Here is a 26,923-nt window from a genome sequence, read left to right on the forward strand (position 1 = left end):
CTTTAGAGATAAGGATCCACATGATCCAAAATAAAGTAGCAACTTCTTATCATCAAAAAAACTATTTTTCATCGAAACAGTAGCCGAGACTCAATTATCACCACAACTGTGTCGTTGAGGTTTTATAAGAAACACATTGGACTCAAGTGGGAACAATAAGTGTAAATGAAAGCAGACAAGCCATAAAAAGAACCTCAGTCTAATTTTAGAGCACTTACTGCACTGGTCGTTACGACGACCTAAAGGCGACTTTACTTTGGTTCCTGCAGCAGCTGAGAGTCAGCTGTCTGCTATGTGCTGCCGGTTAACACATAATTGTCAGAGGCATTCGAACCAATTTAAATGAACAAATAAGTTAAGAAAAATAGTCAAATTGAAAAATAAAAGTCTGAATAACGTAAAAATGTGTTTCCAGTGTTTAAAAGTGTAAGCTTCACACTTTCCTGTAAAAAAATGAAATTGTAGCATTTTTGGCATTAAAAAGTGTTATTTCACCAAGCACATTTAAATAAAGATTTTATTGTAACTGTAAAACAACGGTCAGAGAGAGAAATATGGGCTTTGATATAAACACCTGAAAATTGCATAAACGAGTGAGTGTGTATGTTTTAATCCACACTCATATCCCCTGTCCCCTATTTCTGTCTGTAACACATTATTACACACATTCAAACCTTTTCTGAGCAGATCACAGGCTTATATTGGCCAACAATTGTTTTTTTTTGGCTCAGGGCTGGTGTTTACAGAGTTGAGTGCTCAAGACCGGTGCTGTGTTTAAATACAGGAGCTGCTTTCCACTTTAAGACATCTTTAAAGAGGACTAACATTACCGTGAGGTTGACTGTAAACTAACAGTGTATTCGGGCGGGCCTGGTGACCACCGGGTTTACAAAAACGACATGATAGGTTTATTGTAGGTGGATTGTTTCCATATTTTCATATACAATATGTTTTTTTACATGTGGAATCTCTGAAGCAAAGTCAAATCAGCACTAACAACAATCTAAATACACTCCCTGAATGCACATACCATTAAAGTACTTTACATTTATACAGAATCATTCTTCTCGGTTGCTCCCTGCAAAATCCAACATTGATTTGACATTGAACTAGCTTACCATTACTTTTCAACAGCTCATTATTAATAAGTGCTGTGTAGCTTTTTTTCCCAGCTTCAGCACATTTTTCAGAGTTTCAGGCCAAATGAAAAATGTTTGGCCTGTTTACTCTGTTCACAACAAGTGAGTCAAAAAACATAAGAAAACCAAACAAACAGAAGCAGGTTGTCCTCGGTGTCCCTCTAACCTGACCGTTACAATGTCAAGGCTATGGTGCTTTCCAACTGATCACTTCACATCCACGCTATAATTGGAATCATTAATATCCAGCATTAACTTTAGAAGATATTTAAAGTCTCTCCCAGTCCCTCTGGGTTTATCGTCGGCCTCTGTTCAGTCTCTCCGTCTGTGGTGATGTCTCTTCCCCCGACATCTTTTCCTTTTTGTCTCTTTCCTCTAGCCGTCAGACCCGCTCTCTCTCCTCCTCTAGAGGATGCGTTTGTCTGTGCTCCCACATTCGCACTGCTCCGTCCCACTGTGGACAAACAGACAAGGACGAGGACAGGGTGTCACAACTCAAATTCCTCTTTGACTTTAGTGATATATTAAAAAACCTTCTTCTGGATTTATTAAAGCTGAAATCTTTCCGTCAAAGCGTACAATATGTAGCTTTGGTCGCTAGGGGTCTGTCAATAAAAAACAATAACAAAAGATCTAGTTTGATGATGTCCTGGGAGTTTTTTACTCACCGAGCTGCTGATGATGGTGTCCTCGTATGGATGCCAGCTGACGTCCCTCACGCAGGCGTCATGACCCGACAGTCTTGAAACCACGGTGCCCGTCAGGACGTCATAAACTGCAAACAGGCACACACAAGCATTTCAACAAATGCAGCTTCTTGTAGATGTGCGTATTAACAACGCACTAAAACTGACATATGCTCCCACGGGGTGCCACTCACTGACGATCTTTCCGGTTGAGCAGCCGGAGTAGATGAACCTCTGCCCGGTGGTGAACTCCGGTGAGAAGCGGCTACGGATGAGGGTGTGCAGCACGCCGTGACCACGATAGGTCATCACCGATGTGTCGCCTGTCAGCTTGTGTCTCCTCAGGGCTGAAAGGGACAACAGGGCCAGTAGGTAAATAAACACTGCCAACTATTCTTGTTCACTAATCACAGACCTCCCACTGGTTCCGTCATTAATCTTTACCTCCTCCTCTGTTTTTCCTTCATATGACCCCCCCTCCTCACCTCTCTGGGGAACCTGCTGCCAGCGGTAATCCCAGTTTTGTTGGGTGACAGCCAGTCGGGACGCTGCCAAGCCCTCTTTGGGTGAGAACTTTCTGACGTCCCAGAGCTTGATGGACTGGTCCTTGGAGTTGCTGATCAGATAGCGTGCATCACCCTGGCACAACCGGGACACAAGTGGAAGAACCAGATTTTTAAAAACAAAACGAAGCAACCCTCAGACGCTCTGAGACCAAAATAATGGACTGAATGTGTGTCTGCTGAGCTAATTTTGGCATTTAATTAATCAGGTGTTCCCTACCTTGCTGTGGATGAAGGTGATGCCGTCTCGGTGTCCGGCCAGCTCTCCGACAGGCTGCGGTCTGTCCTCCCGCAGCGTCCGTCTGTCCCACACCTTGCATAGTGCGTCGTCGCTGCCAGAGAAGAGCAGCTGGGACGAGCCGTCAGCGAATGCAACTGCGTTCACGTCATCCTCATGGGCATCAATCTGTGACCAGAGACACGTCAGACGCATTCAGTGGGTTTAAGACTGTAGGGTGTGCAAGACAATGTGTTTGTAGAACACAGACAGTGTGCCATTCCCTGACTGTCCTGCCCGCTGTAGTGTTTACCTAACCTGGAGGAAACAGAGCATGTTGGAGGACTACTTTCAGCGGCAGATTAATCCTTATGTGGGGCTGGAGTGTGTATAGGTGGTAGGAGTTTAGTGAGTGTAGGACACAGAAGGTGTGGTTTCATGGGAATGATCATGCGGCATGTTTTAATAGTCTATTGAAACAATGGAGCTCTCCCTCAGTAAAATAAATATCAGTGCTTATTAGTCGGAGACAGTAGGTGTAGGTTAAGTCTTTTCATGGGATTTGTTAAAATTAAAAAAATTCAAAGAATAATCCTTTTCCATGCAGCCACATACACGAGGAAGTTAAAGGAAAGCAGAGAAGGGCAAAAGTTCAAAATGAACCACAGACACGGTAATGCAGAGGTAATTAGGGACGGACTGACAGAGTGTAAGATCATGCTGAAGCAGATGGTAGAGGTCAGCCACTGACTTCTGCACGGGGGGGAAGTTGTGAGAGGAGGGAGGTGGATTTAACCCCCTTAGTCCCTCTGAATGAAGGCAGCAGCCTTCTGTTATTCTACAATACACCTCAGCTTCACCAAAATTAGCAAGAAAAAGGCTATAGACTTCTTTCCCATTGCCAGAGCAGGACTTGGCCGTTCTGTCCCCCCCCCCCCCCCGGACATCAGAAACGCACCGACAACTGAGCCTCACCTCATTGTCTTGCCAAATTAGTCAAGTTTCCATTACTGCCAATCGAAGCAGGGTCTACTGAAGATGTTATATGACCCAGGAGTAAAAGCTGATTGAATTCATTACCATTGCAGCCAAAAGCCAGATGACAGTGGGTGTTGGTGGGTTTTTTGACCAGTGGAAAAGGGGCTTTACATGCGGCAGGGTGCTGTCAAACTTAATGTGAGCTTGAAAGTTACTATTCTGCTAACCTTGACCGCATGAGGTGGAGGAGAGAGCTTTAACAGTGGTGGATTTTACAGGTACATGTAAGATGCACCACTTCCAGCAAAGCAAAACACATACAATACAAACGCAAAGTAAATAGAAACACACTCACCTTCAACGTTCGTTTATTCTGCTCAAGGTCAAAAACATACAGGCAGCCGTCGTTTGCTCTGAAAGGAGAGGAGCGGTAGACTGAATGGATTAAAAGTAGTAGTTTAAAGAATGTTTGTGTGTATGTATTAAATGTTGGTCTGTTTTCTGTTAAAAAAAAAAGTTCAAGAACTAACAGCACTAGCTACAAGTTGAAAAGATGTATTCAACTTCCACCTCGCTCGAACGTCTGTCAGAAAAAGAAGAGATGTGCGGATTTACATTTGGCACTACATCCACATTACTAAGTCTTTGTTTGAAAACGCATGCTCTGCTACATATCCTGGCGCTAAAACGGAGAGGTTTGGAAAGCTGCTGGCCCCGTTTACCTTTTTAAACTCCAACATTGTGTAGACACTCACAACTGCTTGCTGATTGGTTCTTTTCAGTAACAATGTAGCCTTTGCTGATTCCTCAGGCTCCTATCACATGACCCTCTTCCGGTAGAAAACAACCAGCATTAGCCTCGGCCACTAATGCAGAACGCAACATGGATAATTAATTACATGTGTTGCTGACCCTGTTGTCTTTGTTAACAGCTGCTGTGCAGTTAAATTCTGCATTTTACAATGACGCAACTGTTTGTGTGGACGGGTTTTATAAATAAAACGCTGTTTTCAAACAAAAACGTAGTAGTATGGAAGTAGCCTCAGTCCTGGTTTCTACGCCCCCTTGAATCCTAAACGGGAAGTGTACTCACCCTCCTAGGATCTCTTTGCCATCTGTGGAGGCTGCTAGGGAGAACACACAGAACCTCCTCTCATCTGGACTAAAAACACACACACACACACAAACACACACATACAAACAGGTTGACAATGCAGCAGTGGCACAATCACTGAATCATAACTACACTGTGTACTGCATCATGCCACATCAAAAAGCTTGATGAAGGCACACATTAAACAATGCTAGTGTTCGGAGTGTATGAGGTTTAATAGCAGTGCTTTGTGTGAATCAATGAACAGAAGACACAGAACAAGAGGGTGGGGGTTGAGGTGGTGACAGCATCATTCATCCAGGTGGTAATGAACGGAGGGAATGATGGATTACCTTCTCTGTTATGTTATAAGATACTATGAGGGAAACACTAACTTGAGGTCCAGGGAGGTGTGGTTTTCACTGTCGCCATCTATACTGCACAAATGAACTGTGGGCAAGACAGAGACAGAAAAAAACAGACATGAACATAACAGCATATTGAAAGTCATGATAATGGAATTTACAGAAAACTTGATTCTCTGTGTTTTCTGAAGTGTTTTTCTATTAGTGAGCGAAAATAATTTGTTCATTACCTCGGTTTGTGTTTGTTTTAAGCAGGATTACACAGAGAAAAAACTGTGTCACCTTTTAAGAAACTTGTGGTACAGGTGGTTTGGAGAGAAAACTTCTCACAGGTTGTGGAAGGTAGAAACACAAAATCACATTTAGCTCATGTTTTGAATCCGTTTGGGGGGGTGGCAGGCAACTCCTCTATTACTAAAACTCTGTAATGAGTGGCTCATTGTATCACACGGTGAAAGACAGGAGCCTTACTGTAATCAGACCAGCTGGAGTAGAGCACATGCTGCGCGTCGGGAGTGAAGCAGACGTCCAGCACGCTCCAGCCTACATCTCGAGCCCTCACCGTCCGCAGCAGTTTAAAACGCCCCTTGGTGGTGTCGTACAGGCGGATGTTCTGGTCTGCACAGAGCAACAGAAAATACAAGTTGTTATATTTAGCATTTGGCTTCTAATTCAGTGTTTGCAGGAGGAAAACATCTCTATCATGGTAAGAAAAGAAAAATTACAGCAAAACAGCAACTGCTTAAAAAGGTAATGATGTATTAAATTGTGAAAATAAATGAGCACAACACAGTGCCACTAGATTTGGTAGTTGTGTGGTGTTTTCAGATTTTGTATAAAGGAACTAAAAAGTAAAGCAGTGTTTCTCTGGGACTGACTACATTCTCTACGTAACACAACATGTTTTTCCTCTGATTTTCTAAGCAGTTTTAAACAACCACAAAGAATCCTGATCAGATCTGAATCGGCTCCACTGGGTTCTCATGTTGGATCTGGGCTTATTTACCTTGGCAGGCAGAGAGGAACATGTTGCCCTCCTCGCTGTACACTCCACAGAAAGCTTTCTGCTGGTATGTGTCCTTGTGGGACACATGGTTTGGCAAGAAACTGTGAGGGAAAACAAGGGTTAACACAAATTAACAGACAGAAGTTAATACTTAATCAGGTTTTTTAATGTGCTGCTTTTCTGAACTGATGTTTTTACTCAGTGCCACCCTCTGGTAATTTGTTGAGAAACATCAGAGATGTGTGACTGTTTGAGGCGCTTACTGTGTGCGGATACGACTGCACTCCCCGTGAGAAAAACTGGAGCCTTTACATCTGCCTTTTTCCCTCTAAAATGTAAAGAAAACATCACAGTAAGTCAACAACGTGAAACGGATGAGAACTAATTCATCGTTATTTTCAAAGTGCTAGAAATTTGCAAGTCTGACCTCTGCTAGCATGTGTGTGAAGCCCTGTCGGCCTTTCTGGGTGGACGAGGCTGTGGCCAGCAGGATCTGAGTTCGGATCTCGCTGAGGTCCACTTCATGTGTGTCCGGCTGGGTGTCCACTGGCAAAGTAACACAAACGGTAAACAAACTTTCTGGACTTGCTATGTAAAGTTCATTGTGATTCAATTGTCCTATGTTTTTATGCGTCTGATACTGGGAATTGGGTGGATTCCAATTACACAGTCAGTAACATACTGTACCAACACACTGCTACTTAATACTGGGAGACAGAGCTTTTGCTTTAAATAATATTCACTGGGCCTCCAGGGTATACAGCTGCTTTCAGACATGCACTGAAGTCAGATGCTCCAGACAATCTCGAGAGCTTTTAACGGCAGACCCCCCACTGAGTAAAAACTCTGGAGACTGTCCTAGTCAGCTCATGATAGACTACAGCAGGAGCTTATCTGGAGGATTTGGATTCACTGTGATACAAATAGAATACAGAGGAACCAAACACATATTAGACGTTTGGAGAGACAATGAGATTGGAGAGCCTCTGGTGAAACAGTCCAACAGCCTGGGGAGTGAAATGTGTCAGTAGTGGGGAGGGGGGGGGACATACCTGGCGGGTTGTAGCGGTCTCCCAGCCGACCCTCCCAGGCTCCATCGCTGTCCTCGTCAGAGTCAGAGTACGACTGGACCAGCTGCAGCCCTGTGGCTCCACTGCCATGGACCAGTCTGACCTGGCCCCTGCACACACACACACACACACACACACACACACACACCAGTTCAACCCCCAGTTAAAGAGGAACACTTGACTTACATACATCGGCAAGAAATCTGAAATTAAATGAAAATCGTGCATCACAACAAACGCTTGAATGATTTAACAACATACCAGCAACAACTCAAAAAACAAAGACCAAACTTTCTGCAGGCTTTGATGACAGCTAACGTTGGTGAAAATGTGGAAATATCGTTATTTTATGCAATTCAATTTTAACTGTAATGATCAGTCATAAAACAGTTGATGTTTTTTTAGATTGAATCTTTACAGTGTAATAACGACTTCTCTATGGCTTACATTAAGGCAAATATGACCAGTAAAAAAACCTTGGAAGCCTGTATCTCGCTTGGGTGCTCATTTTGCCACCAGACAATTTCATTTGTATTGTATATAAAGTATTTCTTGTCATATTCTTATCTTTTATTATGTATATGTTTCCCCTTCTGCTGCTACTTGTGCTGCTGTGTGAACTTTGCATTTCCTCCAGGGACGTTCAACACAAGTACATCTTATCTTATTCTTATCTTAATTAGGTGCCAGACAGGTGAAATTTGAGTTCCAAAGGTTCCTCATGTGACCAAATCAGCATGACAAACGAAATTACGATGTGTGGCAGCGTGGCTCCGCAGCGTGGTGATCTGACACGGTGTGGAGCGACCCCTCAGGGGGGTTAGATCAGTGTCCGGGTCATGTCACCTCCTCAGTAGGTAAGCCAGCACTTCAGCTAGGTCGACGTCCTCCTCTGGTGCTGATGATGATGATGGTGGTGCTGCTGCTGCTGATGATGATGGTGATGAAGGTGCTGCTGCTGCTGACTGTCTGTCCGCCGTCCTGCGGCTCCGGTTCGGCTCTGCTGCTTCGGACCGCTCCGCTGGGTTGTCACTGGAGGAGCTCCTTCCACCAGACATCCCAGAACTGGACTGAGAGCCCATAGACCGAGGAGGGCCTGGTTAGAGACAGTGGGGGGGAGACGATCGGACACAAACAACAAGTTAGCTTACAATGTCCGGGCGACACCATAGACTGTGTATAGGGGGACACACGCGTGTCCGGGCCGAGCGGACACCACGGGGAGTTGTCAGAACAAAGTGTCCCGGAGTGTGCCGCCTCCTCCCCGGTTGTTGTTCTGCAAAGCGTCCGCCCTGGTGGTCTCTTAGTGCAGCTAGCTCCGGATGCTAACGTGTTCACCTCACCGTGTGTCTGCGTGTCCTCTCGGCAGCACGTCGGTCCAGCTCGTCGTGGGTCGGTACCGGGAGAACCGCTCGGGTCCGGTGCGACTCGGACAGCGACGAGGTGTTCGCCCCCGGGAGCTGCGGGTGTGACAGCTCGGTGCGGGATCAGTCCGCTCGCTGGGCCGCTCCGACGGCCGCCATGTTGTTTACAAAAGTGTGAGAAAAAAAAAGAAAGACTGCGAGTGCCCGTTCACTGTCACGTGACACACACCGAGCAATAACAATATGATCTCACTGAATTATGACACCGAGAAAAGCCCTCAGGTAATTGTGGTGTAACACCAATGTTACAAAGCACTTACACAACCCCTCCCCTGGTGCTTATAGTACTTTTCTTATTTAATCTTTATATATGTTCAGTTTTATTATCTGTATACTTGCCCAAATACACCACAGCAAATTCCTTGTTTTTGTAAACTTGCTTTGCAATAAAACCAGTTTCCGATTCAGATTCTGTTTACACTAGAAATACAGAGAAATGGCATAAACAAGGCACAGAGATTCAAATGTGCAACTTACTGAAAATAGTTAACGGATGAATGTGTACAACGATGAGGGAAAGTGTTTACAACAAACAGCATCTCCTGCTCATCCACACACAGGGAGAACCAAGGTGCTGTGTTTGTTTTATCCGACAACGTGGACGATTCACGAAGCATCTGTGAAACACATCTTCCCCCCTAAGGTAATTGTGGTGTAACCATATACAGTCTATGGGTGTAACACCAATGTTACTAAGTAGTTACAAAACCCCTCCCCTGGTGCTTATAGTACTTTTCTTATTTAATCTTTATATTTGTTCAATTTTAATATATGTATACATGCCCAAATACACCACAGCAAATTCCATGTTTTTGTAAGCTTGCTTTGCAATAAAACCAGTTTTGGATTCAGATTCTGTTTACACTAGAAAAACAGGGAAATTTGCATAAACAAGGCACAGAGATTAAAACGTGCAATTTACTGAAAATAGTTAATTTATCGGATTAATGTGTACAACGATGAGGGAAAGTGTTTACAACAAACAGCATCTCCTGCTCATCCACACACATGGAGAACCATGGTGCTGTGTTTATTTTATCTGACAACGTGGATGATTCCCAAAGCATCTGTGAAACACATCTTCCCTCTGAAGAGGCCCACCTGTCAGGCTCTGCTGAGAAATGTTATTGATCCTTTTACGTTTCAATTAACTGACTCAGAAAATGGGATCGTAAGAGCTAAAGGCAAAAAGAGATTGTTTTTGGAAACACTGAGACAAGAGTCTCTATGTGTTTAATGATTGTGTTTTATTGCATTGTGTACTTTTGTGCTGTATTTTGTATTTAGCTCCTTCTCCTTATCTCTGAGGTTTCCCATGTGTGATCATGTTGTTTTTAGGCTCACTTGTGGTGACGTCAGGCTGTTGTCTTTAGAAGCTGGTTTGGCCACCATGCCACTCGTCATTTCTGTCATTTTCCTGGGTGTGACTGTGTCCTTAGACAAAGTCAGGGTTAGTGGAGGTGAGTGGGGAGCAGCATTTTTACATTAGGGCATGCCACTGTATTATACATATCTCTTTTACTCATGATTGTGCTGAAAGTGCATGTGCAAATTGACACATAATCACACATGTTTGTTCTGTAAGAGGCACTGTGTTCTGCTGCGTTTTGTCTTCATTACAGTTTAATTTGTTCCTTCTAATGTGGCTGATGCAGTAGTTTCTGGGTACAAAGAGATATTTCTCTCTGATAGAAAACAACCATCTACAGCTAAAACTACAAATTCTACCTAACAGTGTCTTATATGTTTATTACAACTGAAACTATTGAGCAGTGATGATTGACAACTGCAGCTCTACACATCTTCTAAAAGCCTCTGCACTTAAAAGTGTCCCTCCTCTGGATGTCTGAATCTATGTTTATAGCATTCATGTATTAATAAGCTTTCGTGATTGCTGACGGGAAGAATCAGGTGTCGCTCTTTATAAACCTTTTCAGATTTCATTGCTGTTTGACAGAAAGTCACAGTTAAATATGCAAACATGTTTTTGCATAGGACCTGTTGTAGTGGTGTGGCATGGTGATGCAGTGGTTAGCACCGTCTGGGTTCAAATCCGAGAGGCAAAGTCGCTCCAAAGTAATGCATCTGTCTGTACGTCAGCTGTGATCGGCTCCAGCTCCCCCTTGTTACTTACAATAGGAAGTCATTTAATTCATGTTCAAACCAAAAACATATTGATTCGCATAAGCATGCCAGAGGAATTCTTTGGTAAACTGGATGTATCTACACAGAATATTGTTTTATCCTCAGTAGATTATAAAAACTCAAAAAGGCTATTTAACAGGCCTCTTCTTATTTTAACCTAAAATAATACAGTTATGTTGCTGTATGTGTTATTACCTGATTTATCTTAAAATCATGTAAGCCCCACAAAGGGCTGCAGGGGGGCCTGTCCCATCTTAACCTTGAACGTCTCAAATACACACCCCATAGCTCCACCCAGAACTATAATAAGATCTGGCAAAGGTTTCCTTCTTATTTTGAGACAGAGGTCCCTTTCATGAATACAATGCCCCCCTCCCTCCCTGACCCCCTTACCCGTTTTATTCCTACTTGCCTTTTTATTCTGTTTTATTTCATATCTTAATTTTGTGTCAACTCTAAAGTTGTATTTCATAATGTTGTTTTAAGGCGGTATTCCCAGGGAAATTAGTGAAAGTGTAAATAAAACGCCTTCATCTGGCAACGTTAAAGAAAGTGAAAGAGAAAAGGTATAAAGTTGAACTAGTTCTTTCTCGGCCCATGTCCCATCCTGCCCAAATTTTCTTGGAAATCCTGAAAAACAAACAAACATTTAGGGCAAAAACGCAGGTAATTATTGAGGCATAAACATGGATGTAAAGATTTTAATTGTGAAAACTTGACGCGAGTTAGAACTGTTGTTAGTAGACAAGAGGAATGTTGCAGCTGTTGATTCCAGCACACGAAGCAGTAACTTCTGACAGAAGAACAAGTCTGAGACCATCAGATTGTGGTTTGAGAATATACACAGTCACCAGCTCTTTATCTGGTGCTGTCTGTCTAATCATAACATCACGGTACAAAACAATCATCATTGATGGTAAATGGAGAGTATGTCACCGCGTTTATTTTCAGTATTTACAGTTAGTCTCACACAACTGTTGTTTGCAGTACATTGGACAATATCAACAATTCAGGTTGAGAGGAGAGGGTCTGTTGCTTTACCAAACTTGAATGTACAGGAAATGTCTTGGAAATACACGTAAACTTTGAGCATCCCTACAGTTACTGGCACATTTTAGATAATGTTTCTTTAATAAATAATATCTCACTTTATACACATGTTAAAACCATCAGTGGTCTCTCATAAAATGTGCGCACTTAGCAATTTCGCGTAGTGCTCTGGGTGATATCTTTTGAGGAAAACGTTCATTTTCCCCTCAACTCGCTGATCTCCGGTCAGACCTGTAAAGGGAAAGAAATGGAAATTTAAGATCAGGATACATGGTGCTGTATGGTTTTAAATGGCTGAGCGGGATGACAGCTTTGAGCTCACCCAGCTTTTGAGCTGTTCTTTCTATCTTCTCCAGAGCGGCCTGCACATCTCCTCCCTCAGGTACGATCACCTCTAGCTCCCCCACATGGTAGCCAAAGTCCGCCTGGTCCAGATCTATCTGCACGCCCCCCTCCTCTAACTTGAATGACTGCCTCGACGTCGTAAACTCGGCAAAGCATGCCAGATTCCTTCTGCTCAGCCAAGAGTCGTCCTGGTGTGAGGAGGCCTTCTCTGCGTCTCTGTGCTCACAAACGTCTGGGATGACCTCTGCCACTCTCAGCTGAATTTCAGGCAGGGTGGTTATCTCCTTGTAGCGACTGCACAGTGCTGCCGCTCTACTTTGCTCCCCACTTGTCTCCTCTACTGGACACTTGAGCTCCCAGCATCCTTTACGTTTACGCAGCCACATGTCTCTCAATGTCAAATCAAACTGGGGGTTGTCAAAATACTGGTCTTGAAACTGTTGCTGACCAACACAGAAGGCTGAGGAAAGAAAATATGGGGAAGAGAGATAGTTAAATAAATACCCAGATGGCCATGAAGTGTTTCTGCAGTTACACATCAACCAACCACAGAGACACACACCGTGAGAGGTTGGAAAATAATTTCTGTGAATATTTGTAAGCTGACAGGGATCACTGCATCGGATAAATAACTGGACTCTAAAATTACCCATCTGTTAAATGTGTGGTAGACAAATTTAACACGTACCCCTGAGCTCCTCCAGAGTCTTCAGAGTGTCAGCGTCGCATATAAACTTTCTCTCCACTTCCAGGCTCATCTGAAATGGACACAGTGTCATCAACACCGACGGTACTGTAGGATTGTGAGTCCGGCTGAATTACCTCTAACCTGCTTCAAGCCTTAACAGGCAGGTGTAAAGATATGTTTTTTCTCTGTACTGAAAAGTTATACATTTTTTACTCTTTATCATAATAGTAACAAAAGAACAATACAAATAAGAATAGACTGTCACATAAGCTATATTATAGTTTTTGCCAAGTTTTTTTGGAAATAATTTACCTCTCCAACAACATTTACCCCGACACTACCTTGAATGTATAAAACAGTAACCAGCGGAGGAATTAACAATGCATAGTACGGAAAGTAGTTTTGTTGAACCTGAATCTAACACATATTTTTCTTTACACTGTATATACTGGTTTAATCACATTTACATTTTTTCTATTTATTGTGGTATATTTCTATTTCTTTATATTCCTTCACCCATGCTACTTATGTGATGTCTTCTGCTGCTGTAACATTTCACATTTCCCCATTGCGGGACTAATAAAACACTTCTTATCTTATCTTAACTCTAGTGCATTTTTTTGTCTTAAACAACTAAGTTGCTTCACACAGGGATAGTGTACTTTATTACCCCCTACAGCTTCAATTACTAGTTACTACCAAAAGAATACACTAAGACAGTTATGCACCAGCAACATAATCCTTTAAAACCAGGTTATGTTTTTTTATTCTTCTGTTGAAAGTGTATAGTTTTTTTTATGTTTTAATGATAATAATAATGATAATATTTACAATAATAATATTAACAAAAAATGTTTTTGCAATAGACTCTACAACATTTACCACAATACTAATTTGATTACATTATACATAAACTAGTGAAAATAACTATGCATCTTTATTAAGTATTATACAGTAAGTACAGTTTTAATAAACCTGGAATTTATTTAAATTTGTCTTTAGTTTTGAGCGACTAAGTATTTTCAGAAAGAGACATTGTAGTTTATTACCCTGAAACAGCAACAGTTCCTGGGCAGAGTAATTTATTACTAATGTAAAAAAAAAGTGAGATTTAATTCACTCATTATGGATACAACTACCAACCGCATAAAGCATTTAAACAAAAACTCAACTATGCAATAATAATAATTAACTCTCTTTTTCTTCCTCTTTTACGGGACCCTTACTTGTAAAGGCAAATATTTGCATTACTACTTATAGCCTAACCTTGGTATTTAACCTAGATTTCCCCAACGTGCATTCACAGTTATTCTGTTTGCTATTAATTCTTATCTCCGAACCCTTTACTACTATAACCTGTTCCTCACTGCTTTGTAAATATTAAGTGCACAGTTGCACGTTGGTGTAAACTGATATTTCTTTCTAATCAGGCTTGATTTATTCAGCCCACGCAGCTAATGCAGGGTCATGCCACGAACTCCGAGTCGCAAATCCACAAACTCAACCGCGGGGCGTTGCAAAAAGCCCGTGAACCATCGCGCACGGCCGCCCCACGCACCTTCGCAGGTCAGGTTCTGAGATCCGTGGGATTCGGCGTCAAAACCGGAGCGATGGACCGAACCGGGCAGCTGCAACACGTCAGCGAAAACATGATTCTGCACAGGCGCAGTGGCGGACAGCTAAGGGGCGTGTTGAGGAGCATCACCTCTGCTGCCCCAGTAACGCAGGCGGCGGGGGCAGACATGGAGCCGATTTAATCCGCCCTGCTCCGTCAATATTTACCCCGCTAAGACCCTCCTCCACCCGGGACGGTGTGGCGAGGAGACCACGGGAGACCGGGCCCAGCATCCAGCTGTCACAGGGGTCGACCCGGCGCCACGGTGCAGGCGGGCGGGACGGGGGACTCCACTCCTGTTCACCTTTAACGTGAGAATGAGGAAGGTTTCATATTAAAGGGAGGGGCGGAGACAGGAGGGTGGGATCAGCGTAATCCACCGCGGACCCGAGTGGATCCGGATCCAGGCACTGACCGGGGATCGATGATCGCCGATCAGATATAACCCCGCTATAAGAGCGACATGCGGGTTATATAAGGCTTTCTCTCCGGGTCCGCTCTCTGAGAGTCAGCAGCGAGCCTCGGGGGGAGCTGTGGTCTGTTTACTACAGGGGAGAGAGGGAGGGGGGAGCGCCGGAGAGGAGAGGAGGAGGAGGAGGGAGGAGGGAGGAGGAGGAGAGGGGAGGGCAGGAAAGAAAACTTTTCACTTCTGAGGAGCCACGGAGGAAGCGTGTGCGTGTGTGCGTGCGGGAGCGGAGACCATGCAGGTAAAACGCATTCGCTAATTGCTCTCAACTTAATTAAACGAGCCGCCCCCCCCCCCCCCCCACCACCGGTCGATCGCGCTGCTCCGTGCGGGCGAGTGGCTCGCGGCCGCCGGGGCACCGAGGGGAGGCTGCCGCCGCCGCGGACCCGATCCCCCGCACCGATCCGACGTTAAACCCAAACTTTTTTTTTTTTTTCCTCCTCCGTCTCCTTCGCCCCTGCTCCCTCCCGACACCCCCCCCTCCTCCCCCGTCGGGGCCCGTGCCTCCGCCGTCGGAGCCGCTGTGTGCGCCTCTTCTCCTCCGGAGCCAGTTACGGGTGAAATCATAGTTTACATGGACATGTGTTGCACCGAAGTGGTTGTTTAAGGTGTGGATTCCAGCGCTGGGACGCGGCCGGAGAGGTTCTGCTGGGCGGGGGGGGGGATGTGTGAGAGGAACGGGGTGGGTGGGGGGCGGGGGGGCAGTGTTTTCTAACACATCTGTGAGCGGAGCCACGTTCGTTAATTAAGCGGCGGTGTAGGCCTCGGTCTGCGGCGGCGGCGGAGCGGCGCTACACGTCCCCAGCCAGCGGGGCACGGAGCTAACTCGAGGCCGAGGTTGGTGACCCGAAGTCGGCGTGTGTTGTGTGCTTTTCTGCCTCCTCTGTCCCAGTCGGTGGTTGCTGCCGGAGCTGCAGTTCCCACCTGGACCGGGCAGAGCTTTTCCGGAGGGAGGGGGGTGCAGTTAATTATCTGTCTGCTAACAGGCTAGCTAGCAAAGTCACACGACTGTTCCCGAGCTCCTGGTTCATTTCGGGCTGACGAGTGTTTCGCAGCGGAGAGGAACGGCAGCCGGCCCGATCCGACGCCTGTCACCCCGGAGCGAGCGGCTCTCCCTGCGGGGATTACCACCTCTCGACCCCGGTACCAGCTCGCACGGAACCACCGCTGTAATGCGACGTTTCAGCCGCCGATCAAAGCCTAGCTGCTAGCTAATTGATTCATCTCCGCTCGGCGTAGCTAATTAGACTTCTCCTTAATTAGCCAACTACGCTCGAAGAGGCGTCAGTCTGGCTCTGTCTCGGCTTTTAATTATGAGCTGGTGATTAAGGGTGGGTTCTAAAGATGGTGTAGTGTGCAGATGCAGCCTCGTCGGGACGTGATGTGGTCGTATTGCCCCTCGCTAGCCTGCTAATTGGCATGAGGAGGAAGTGAGAGGACTGTAGCCGTGGTGGCGTTCCAATGCTGTCCGGCTGCATCGCGGATTATGGATGTTTGCAGCAGGGTGAAAAAACAACAACCCCCCACCAGAGCTGCGAGGTCTGCTCTGGACTTCACTGCTTTTCCGAACTGGAGCCAAGTATGATCTGGGATCCCAGTTAACATGTTGGCCACATGCTCCTCGGATCGGTCAAACCGAGTGGGAGGGGGCACCGAAGTGATTGGGAATTGCCAAGCGGCACATGTTATCGTTTGCTGCTCGTCCTCCAGTCTGTTCTGCATTTATGCAATTGATGTGCCCACGTGATCATTGGATCATTGTGCGCAGTGAGATTGAATGCAAAGCAGTCTGACACAATGGGATTGGTTAAATCTGGAGCCCAGTTTATTATGGTGCATCGTAAAAACCCACGGCAATCATTAGATGGATCCTCCACTACTTTTCAAAGACAAGTGCTTTATTGTGTGATTTGAGACACTCATTCCAGACAAAATGTTGGGAACCTCCCTTCAAAGCGTGGTTAATGTTTAGAGAAACCACACATGAAACTTTAAAAGCCTGCAGGATTGAGATACTGAGCGAGGGTTAGTTTGGCTGTTACATGCTAATTGAAGAAGGGACTTGCAGATCAGGGCTGCGCATTGATAATTGCTGGTCACAAATATGCTTTTATCTTCAAATTGGTCACATGAAATGACTTTCTTGCATCCCATATTGCCGCCTTGTGAACTCCTTTTTTTTTTTATATAGTCTTTTTGTGATCAACATTTGCTGCTTCAGAATTGAGAAGGATTCTCTAACATGCTCTTGTCTTTGTCAGGAGGAGTCTGGAGAGACACTGAGCAGTGAAAGCAATGGGGTGGCAGAGTGGCTGTGCCCCCTCTGCCAAAAAGGCCAAACGGACAGATCCTTCCTGTCTCTGCATCTAACCCAGCAACACAGTGTACTTCCATCTTGTGTCAACAGACTGCTGGACATTGTAAGTATGGCTGGGTGATATGTCCAATGTATATATATCCTACACATAGTATTGGGTGCGACATGGTTACTCTGGGTCATACATAACCTTTGTACATATATTGTTTAATGAGTGTCCTTGTTGCTGGTTGATGAACAAGAGTTGTGCAAACGCATTATAATTTGTAGCTCTGTGGTTAAATTTAAGTTCCCTTTTTTGTGAGAGGTTGATTCCAGCTTAATTTGAGGCAGTTGATGTAAATTAAGTGTTAGAAAACATACCTCAACTTTGGGACATTAGAAACAAACAATACACAACAAAATGTTTTGTAGAGAATGATCAGAAATCTCGGTGACAAAATTTAAACAGGTCATAAATAGACTCGCAAAGTTTTGAAGTAACTTAACACACATTAGCTTCACAAAATAGAAGTGACTGTTATTTTGTCTAAAATCTGCTGTATTTATGAGAAAGGATCCCATAGCTTTATTAATCCCTTTCTGTGGTCACACATACACTACATTAAACAGGTTACAAAGAATAGATGCACTGGAAAGTTTCTTTGTCTAGCACTTGTTTATAATATATTTTCAGTGCAATAACATGGGTAAGAGCTTATCAACAAATCTTTTATTTAGTTTATATTTTATCAAAATACAAGGATTTATATCCACCCTAATGACATATACAGATTTTGCTAAAATTACCCAATTCATCTCAGCGTTGCGACATTATTTGATGGATGAGCGTTGACAATGTGACGTGAGCGTAATGAAATCTAAATAAAATGAAAACATAAATTTACCCTTATTCTGGCATATTCTCTTGGTACATTAGAAATGAGAAGTTTGAGTTGTGACTGAGGGAGATGTTTTCATGATTTATTTGTGCAGGTTAATTTAAGGCAGTCAACGCTTAATGTTTAATATTGTAATGTTTGGATTAGTGCTTAAAGGGCTGAGTAAATATCAAAAAAATAAACATGTCGCTGAACTCATGATTGTATTGGGTCCATGACAGTTTATTATGTGCGTAAGCATTTAATATGGAACTACTGCGGTGATTGTATTGATCCTACAGTTTATGACATACCTTTAGGATAATTTGTAAATCATAGGTTAGCCAAGCAAGCTGTGTGTAACATCAAATTTCAGGCTGCTCAAAGAGTTGATAGATTTAAACTCATCTGAAAGGAACTGGTTGAAAGCAAAGTTTTCTGTGGGGATTTTGCTGACTGTCTCCTTTTATTGTCTTTACAGGCTGTTGTGAAACTAAGTGCCAGTGGAAGAGCGGAGCACAAAGGGGCTCAAAAGTCTTCAGGTAAGCATTGACCACTTATAACACATGCTGATTATTGGATGGGTTTGTAGAATGATGACCTTTCCTAAATTCTGTTATTTGTCCTTAAGAAATTCTGCAGACTGAAAAGGTTCTGAGGAATTTAAAACCTTTATTTACAGGGGAAATGTTTCAACGATGTGTGTGTAAATTTGTACCTCTGATTTTAGTTAGTGCCCAATTTACTAAAACATAAAAATTAAACCTTTTATTCTCCTTTACCAGATTCTGAAGCCTCTCAATCTAAGCCTGCTGTAGACGGCGGTTCAGAGCCCTGCCAATCAAGCGAGAATTCAGACGCCACCCCGACGGTTGGAGACAAAGAGATGGAGGAAGAGAAAATAATGGAGAAGGAGGGATGTGAAGCTGAGCCCGAGCCAGAAGAGGAGGGAAATCAATTGACAGGAGACAAACAGCAAAATGCAACTGAAAACACAGAAATCCCAGACGACAGCGAAAAGTCAGTTGGTAAAAATGGTGTGCCAGCTGAAAATAACACTCGGTCATTCAAATGCAATGCCTGTCTGGAAAGTTTTCCTAGCAAAACTGCCTTGAGCGTTCATTACAACTCTACATCCCACATTCAGAGGATGACAACAGGCCCTGCAAAACAAAGTGGGGAAAGCGATCCCCAACCTCCCGCAGCTCCTGTTCTGCCTCGGCCATTTATATCAAACAAACCCTACCAGTGTGCTGTATGTAGAGTCTCCTACAATCATGCCATCACCCTTGAGAGCCATATGAAATCTGTCTTGCACCAGACTCGCAGCAGGAATGCTGGAATTGTTGCACAAGCTGCAAACAGCGCAGTGGCCACTGCTGGTTTAGGAGGCGGCACCTCAGCTGCTCCAAATGCTGGACTGAGCACATCTGGAAGTGCATCCACTCAGCTAGTGACCACCACAAACTGTACGGCTCCTGGAACCGTGATGGTGACTACTACAAAAGACGGAGAGCAAATTCAGACTGCACAAGTGGCTCCCTCCCTCCTCACCTCCCCCGTGGCCTCAGCTCAGGCAGTCTCAGCCTTCCTCACCCTCTCTCACTCCCTCCTCCCCTCCCTGTTTGCTGCCGGTGCTGTTCCTGGTGCAGCCGCACATCAGCTCGTGCCTCAGCCACAAATGGTCATGCCCTTGATCTTGAACGGGCTGCAAGCCCAAACTCAGCAGCACCAAGAGAACCAGCAAGGCCAGCTCTTAACCCAGTGTGTGCCATTTGTAGGTCTCAGCACAGCCCAGCAAGCCCTCCTAACCCAAAGACTTAACAGCTTACAGAGCCAATGGCCCTCTGCAGGACTTCCAACAAACATACAGCTCTGCCCAGAAGAGCAAAAACAGACTATAAAGTGTGAGAGAGAACAAGAGAGTGAGGAGAAGGTCTCAGCCCAGATTAAGGACAGGGAGAGCAGGATGACAGATGATTTGGAAACAGAGAAAGTTAAGGAAAAGGACACCAAAGAAGTACAGTGTCCTGATATGGAAAGAAAAATGGCCGCTGAGAATAGTGAAGACGGTGGGAAGGCACATAGAGATAGCACAACAGATGGAGACCGCTCGACTAATCAGTTGGACCTGGAAGGTGATAAAGCAGCTAGCCTGAATCTCTCCCCAGTGGGCACAGAGAAAAGCCTCCGCAATAACAGCTTCTCGCCTTCTGCATCTGTGCCCAGCAACGCAACCCTCAGTCCTGTTCATTTAAACCTTACGCTTAGTCCTGATTCTACCCCTCAAAAATCACAATCTGGGACTAGCCCTTGTTGTTCCCTTGGCACCCCAAAATCTAGTCCGCGTACAAATGCCTTAACTAACAACCAAATTCGATCCCATTGTAATATAATAGGATCAATTTATAAAGACCTTCCAGTGCTGTCAGAGTTCCAGTCGGAGGTTCTCTGGGCGTTCTTTGAGTCCCGTAGCGAGGCTGATGCTGCAAGTCCTCCCCATGAAGACTGTGAGGCGCTGGGCAGAGAGGTTGGGCTCTCCGAGGATGAAGTACGCAGGTGGATGAGACAAGCGCGACATGCCAGACAGAGGCAAAGGGCAACAGAGGCAGACCACCTGCAAGGTTTGGCAGGACTTACAAGGCACTCCCAGAGTTCTGACAATGATTATGATGACGAGGAAAACTCACTGATTATAGCAGAAGGCGAGGATGCTGAAGCTTCAGGGAGTCAGGCAATAGATTTGTCACGTCCAAGAGGGAAACGCAGACAGAGGGATATGAGAATGGCGGGTCGGAGAGATTCCTGTCTCACTTCTGATTCGGAAAATGAGATCTACACCTCTGTCATTGTGTCTGATGAGGAAAGTCAAAGTGGGTCTGTGAGGGAGGATACTGAGATCCCTGCTAAAGGTGAAGCACAGCGCGAGGTCCATGGTGATAAAGGATCAGTTGGAGGAAAGGTCTTGCGCTCCACAACTGTGTTTCTCTCTGATGCTGAGGAGGAGTATGAAGATGAGGAGGGTGGAGGAGGTCAGAGGGCCCGAAGGAAAAGACGAAAGGGGGAGCTTGAGCACAATGAGGTAAAGGTCAAGAAGGAGAGACTGGACTCAGATGTGGATCTAGAGCTGGAGGCCCAAGGGGATCCTCCAAGTTCACAGTCTCACACATTGGATCATCCTGGGATTGCCACCAGTGCTCTGCATTCACTTCCCTTGTCCCTCGCTCACTTTTCTACCCAGTTCCTCAGCCCATATGTCCTCTCTCTAGCTCCCTCAATGCTTGGAGATGGGAACAAAGTACCAGTCTTTACTAATCCACCAACCATCACACGCTTCTCAAGCTCCCTTCTCTCGCAGTCCCTCTCTTCCCATAACCAAAATTCTCATTATCTGTCAAACGGCGGGGACTGTGAGTCTGCCCTGGACCTCAGCATGGGGAAAAACAGCTCAAAATCGGCTTCTTCCTCCCTGGCTGATAAAATTGCAGCACAGAAGGGGCAGCTGCTGGATGGGCTTGGCCTGAGGCCCACATCCAAAGGTCTGGTAGTCGTCCAAGTTAAGCCTGAATCTGTTAGTGCCATGCCCTCCTCCAACAGCAGCATGAGTCTGGTCAACTGCAATAACATGACAAAGTCTAGTATTTACATGAGGGCGACAGAGAAAATGAGTGCAACATTATTGGAAAGGGAACACCAGAGGGAGAAGGAAAAGGATCAAGACCAGCAGCAAAGAAAGGCTAAAGGAAAAAGGTATCGGGACATGCGTCGTTCAAGAACCATCATTCAAGCTGAACAACTTGACATTCTGTATGGCTGCTATTTCAAAGACCCAAATCCTGGGAAGCATGAGTTTGAACAGATTTCAGAGTGGGTCCACCTTCCAAAGAAGGTGGTTCAGATTTGGTTCCAGAACATGAGGGCAAGGGAACGAAAGGGTGAGGTCAGGTTTATCAGTGATGGCACTCTGGCTGCAGTTGGCAAGCCTCTCATCAAGTTTACCTGGCCCCTCTCCAAACCCATTTTCTCCAACAAGCCTGCTTCAAACAATACTGTGTCCATAGTAGGAACTTCTCCCATTGTGCGCACGCTTATCAAGACTGAGCGGGACCCTGTAAAAGAGCTGGGAAAACCAACTATGGTGAAAAAATTCATCCCAGTTCCCATAAAGCCTAAAGAGGTTGTTTCTTCTACTGTGGTCTCTCCTTTGAGCAGCAGCAGCATCTCTGCAGTGCCAAAGATCAAGCTTGAAACCACCAGCAATGTTACTATGGTCAAAGTTGCACCCAAAGTCAACACTCCCGGCCCTTTAGCCCCACCTAAGGATCCAATCCCCATTGCCCCACGACCAGCCCAGAAACGAAAACTAGAGGAGAGTGACGAAGAGAAGACTGATGATGATAGAGACCATGAGGATGAGATTGGTCCTGGGCCAGGGAGCATTAACCGCATGGTGCCCAAGTTGTCTTCCATCAACAACCGGCCTCCTTCCACGACGGTGGTGCCACAGAAACAGAATGGGGTGAACTACTGGACCCCCAAGGTCCCCATAAAGATCAACACTCTATCAAGAGAACAGCTGGCTCTTCCCACACATACGCCCTCTCGCACCATCCCACCGCCCCCCACCCCCAGCATTGCACCAGTTAGCCCGAACACCCCCAGCTCTGCCAAAGTAGCCAGCCCCTCCACCCCAGTCGTGGCTAAATCGAGTCCAACAGAGAGCGGCTTTCTGTCCCACTCATCCAGCCGTAGGCCACGAACACACTTGTCCTGTCTACAGCTGTCCATCCTGCAGTCCTGCTACGAGACCTGTGCTCATCCTAATGCCATGGAGTGTGAGGCGATTGGCGCTGAGCTCAGTCTGCCGCTCAAAGTGGTGCAGATCTGGTTCCAAAACACAAGAGCCAAGGAGAAGCGATGGAGGTTGCAGCAAGAAAAATTGGTAAGTGGAGTTGAAGCTTAATTAAGTTTAGTACACACAAACTACTTGCCGTTTTTCTCGCTGATTTTCATTTAATTTGCTATATTTTCCACATACTTTCATATAAACAAACCATTAATCATATAATAGAGTTCAACCTTACTGCACAGCTCTAATTTTAATTTTAAGTTAAATTTTCTCTGACAGAAAAATGTTTGACTTCTGAAAATATAATCTTATTTTAATCATTTTTGGTATTAATGTAACTTTGGTGTCGTATAAAATTATACAGAGACTATTTTCACAAATTTTCAATTAGTCACACTATGCTTTCCATAAAGAGAAAAAATATGTTAAATTGTAAAAGCACTTAATTGTATACCTTTGTCAAGGCTATACAATCCTACGTGTCTGTCTCACTCTTATCGTAAAACTAAAACAACACCCCATGTCAAATATTTATGTCAATACACAAATATATATTTTTTAATGAAAATTAGGAAAAAAGCCATTATAAATTTTCTACCCCTCTTAGCTGATTCAGTTTTGACGAGTTCGTCCACCATGCTCTGTGCCACTCGGTTCAGTATTGCAGTTCACACTGCAAATAAACAAAGACACGGGTGAAATACAAACTTCTTGGTGGAGTTAATAAAATGTTAATGCATGAACATTATGATACTGTCGACAATAGAGAATATTTTCTGTTTCAATCAAAACTGCAACATATTTGGCTTAACAGTCATGGCATTAAACTTGTTCCCTCTCTGTTCCTGTCTTTCCACCCCACCCTCCAATTCCCAGTCTCCTCTGTCAGGTGGAAAGGTGGACATGAGCTCAGGAACCTACTTGCAGTACAACGCTCTCAAAGCTAATCGTCCCATCCTTCCCAAACCCGTTCATCTCACAATAACTGAACCCGCAGCTTCCCCCGTGGCCGGCCAGCCGGTGCCAAAGGAAACCCTGACAGGCCGCTGCGATGCCTGCAACATCTGCTTTGAATCCCGAGCGGCAGCAAGGGCCCACGTCTTCTCCCCACGGCATCTGGCAACCCTGAGAACCACTAACTTTGGCCAACCAGCGACAACCGTTAACAAGAACGGCACCGGTAATGTCGGACCCGGAAGTGCTGCGCCGGGCTCGCAGGTCTCTCATTCCACTCCGGTTACCAGTTCGGGCACTGGTTCTGGAGGGGAGATGGTTATTGAGTCGCCTCCACCAACGGCCACCAGCAACAGTTAAAAGACTCAGATCACAATTGGTCTGCACACTGACTTTTCTCGGACCCATTTGGGCTCCTCAGATTTTAATAAACAAAATTGAGCACTAATCAAAAGCTAATATTGTTTAGTTTTTGAAGTTGGCTCCGCTGCACCCGTTATCATTTGCTCAACCTTCACTGTCTCCACATAATCTACACCTGGAAATTCAACACAACAGCAGACTATTTCCATGCTGCTTCCCACCTAATCAGCTGCTGTCTGATTAGTGATGAACGCGTCTCAAGTTTCCCCTCGATCCTAGCGCACACTTTATCCAGACTTTTTTGGTCCTAACCCTGTGGTTATATAAAACCTTCCTTCTGTGACCTTCCCATAATTTGTAAAGGCACTCAACTTGCCATGCTTGAACTGTCCTACTCTAAAGACTGATGCAAAAGTATTTCCTCTTTGGAAGTGGCCATTTGATGGTGGGCCCAGAAACACTTTTTGGGATAATAACACGACATTAGTAACTCCCAGTTTGCTCCTGTGGAATTGCTTTTCTTACACCTCCTTTCACCTCTAGAGCAAAGATTGCTTGGAGAAAACAGGACTGGACTGAACCATTAAAAGAGGATTAACTGGTATTGACTGTCACCTTTTAATTTGCTATGGCAGTGTGATCAGACAAGTGTTGTGTCTACTGACTTGGGATATATAAAAAAAGAGGTACTTAAGAGAGAATAGGGCTGTTTAATTGTCCCCTTTTGCCTGTTTGCAGTTTTCACGACAATCCAAATAGACAGGGCAAAAAGAGGCTGAGGAACCTAGAATCCTGGCATACAGCACTTTGACACATTTTACATAGTTTGAAATGTTTTTAAGCATTCTAATGCAAGTGTCTTTTTATGGAAAGACACAGTAACGCATTTTGGATGATTTAATATAAATCACGTGAAATAAATTTGTTTTTCTAGTGTAACGAAACATGCTTTAGGTGTGAGAATGATATGTGGAAGATAAAAAACCTGGGGGAAAACGGTGAAGAGCTCTGTTCCAAAATGTCTTCAAATGTATTTCTGGGGGGAAAGTCTCTGAATGTCGTATTCTTTATCTGGGACATAAGGAATCCTGCCTGTAAAGTTCTCATTATCCTCATGGCAAAGGACTAGAACTACCAACTCTATTGCTTTTACAACAAATTGGTTTGATCCTGTGGATTTTTAACTTTTCACCCAAATGTTTAGATGTCATGTTGGAATACAGCTCTTCAAACCTGTTGGAAGATGTTGTCTTCACCTAGTGTGGATGTAGAAATATGACAGCCTTAAGAGGAAACACCACCAGGTACATCAGCTTAAGCCCAGGTGATCATTGTGTAATGTTAGTGAATTTCATCCACATCTGGAAGGGTCGGATTGATTCCACAAAGTTTTACAGTTTTGTTTTCCATGAGTTCTGTGCATAAGACAAAGTTATGGTCTCCGTTCTATTCAATTCAGTATTTATACAAAAGACAATACAAGCGATTAAATATCGGTGTAACCGATTTTTATTTAGGTCAAACCCAAACCTCTATTGTTAAAAGAATGGGGCTTGAAATGGGCTGCTTCCCAAATTTCTTCTGTCCCCGTTTTTCGGACTTTGCTAATCCTGGTAAAGCACGTGCTGTGAAGAGACCTGAAACAGTGAGTGACTCGGTAGAAAGTTGGGTTTTTACCAGTGTCCTTAAGGGACTAATGGATACTTCAGTCTTTGAAGCAAATTGGGAAAAATTAAATGTGCTGACTGAGAGCATATAAGATGGTGCTGTGTTGAAGGACACATAACATACTAGAGATGTTTTCCTTCAATTTAAGTTGTATATTCATGTTACTATTGATAGTTTTAACAAAAAATGCAAAATGAAAACGTGAACTTTTGTAAAGAAATATATTAAAAAAAATAACTGATATTCCAAAGTAATCCTCCCCTTTGCTTTTCTGTCATTCAAAAACCAAAAAGCTATCTTGAGGTCGACAGAGAGCGGGAGAGGTGTTCATAAATGCAAACTGTAAAGGACATCCCACGGCTTGACACTTGCACTAGTCCACAATTTTTTTGCACAAGCTACAGACATTTTAAAAAGAACACAGCCATTAACACGACATTTTAGAGTCACTCGGTGTGGTTTTTCGGAATGAGGAGGGTAACAATGCGCTTTCATGAATAACAACCTGTACTCCTGTTGCAAACTGTATCTTGTCTGTAAAGCAAGGACTGCAGTGCTTGGACCTCAAGACTGGGATCTCACACAAACACACACACACTCAAACACACGGTGTTGCACTGTCCAAACTAGATAGGTTTTTATGGAGATCTGCTTTTTATTATCTTATGTTTTGTCACTTTGATTATCACTATTGTTATAACTGTACTACTACTTATACGATTTATCATTACTACTCATCACTGTTTTTTGATTATTATTGATCCATAATGGTTTAAATGCCACCTCTGCTCATCAAGAGCATGGTATTCCTTTGAATATTGAACAATAATAGTGGCAGTGTTGTTATGAATTGTTAGATTTTTGATTAAGCTTATTTTTTCCTCCTCACTTGTACCTGCCTTTTTGTGTTTGGTCTCCATTATGCTTTCTTTGATATACAGAAAAAGAAATAAAATCAGTTGAACAACAAAGTATACCTGTGTAATTGCAGTGCCGCAGGGGAATTTATTATTTGCTCTCTATTTTGGGTTCACCACAGGTTTAAATTCATCATGTAAGCGG

General features: G+C 44.3%; 3 protein-coding genes across 4 annotated transcripts; 1 reads left to right on the forward strand and 2 right to left on the reverse strand.

Moving 5' to 3' along the window:
• Window positions 1–499: 499 nt before the first annotated feature.
• dcaf11 (ddb1 and cul4 associated factor 11) lies at window positions 500–8,639 on the reverse strand. Its single transcript, XM_061093793.1, has 15 exons — window positions 8,461–8,639; window positions 7,964–8,213; window positions 7,100–7,227; window positions 6,475–6,593; window positions 6,311–6,375; window positions 6,048–6,148; window positions 5,513–5,659; window positions 5,072–5,126; window positions 4,677–4,745; window positions 3,939–3,996; window positions 2,609–2,794; window positions 2,311–2,464; window positions 2,020–2,172; window positions 1,808–1,914; window positions 500–1,593 (listed from the first exon to the last, which is right to left on the reverse strand). The coding sequence occupies exons 2-15, from the start codon at window positions 8,197–8,199 to the stop codon at window positions 1,522–1,524; spliced, it is 1,650 nt and encodes a 549-aa protein (XP_060949776.1). The 5' UTR covers window positions 8,200–8,213; window positions 8,461–8,639; the 3' UTR covers window positions 500–1,521.
• zfhx2 (zinc finger homeobox 2) lies at window positions 8,270–26,835 on the forward strand. The gene is made up of 9 exons (XM_061094314.1): window positions 8,270–8,384; window positions 8,487–8,655; window positions 9,880–9,991; window positions 14,215–14,432; window positions 14,497–14,695; window positions 17,112–17,270; window positions 18,509–18,569; window positions 18,813–22,969; window positions 23,753–26,835. The coding sequence occupies exons 1-9, from the start codon at window positions 8,270–8,272 to the stop codon at window positions 24,188–24,190; spliced, it is 5,628 nt and encodes a 1,875-aa protein (XP_060950297.1). The 3' UTR covers window positions 24,191–26,835.
• thtpa (thiamine triphosphatase) lies at window positions 11,608–14,682 on the reverse strand. 2 transcript variants are annotated; one of them, XM_061093794.1, is made up of 4 exons: window positions 14,552–14,682; window positions 12,770–12,839; window positions 12,059–12,541; window positions 11,608–11,967 (listed from the first exon to the last, which is right to left on the reverse strand). In XM_061093794.1, the coding sequence occupies exons 1-4, from the start codon at window positions 14,615–14,617 to the stop codon at window positions 11,867–11,869; spliced, it is 720 nt and encodes a 239-aa protein (XP_060949777.1). In that variant the 5' UTR covers window positions 14,618–14,682; the 3' UTR covers window positions 11,608–11,866. The 2 variants fall into 2 exon arrangements, with proteins under 2 accessions (XP_060949777.1, XP_060949778.1); XM_061093795.1 differs by lacking the exon at window positions 14,552–14,682 and adding an exon at window positions 14,328–14,458.
• Window positions 26,836–26,923: the final 88 nt, after the last annotated feature.

Source organism: Limanda limanda, chromosome 20 (genome assembly GCF_963576545.1).
Source record: "Limanda limanda chromosome 20, fLimLim1.1, whole genome shotgun sequence".
Lineage (NCBI taxonomy): Eukaryota > Metazoa > Chordata > Actinopteri > Pleuronectiformes > Pleuronectidae > Limanda > Limanda limanda.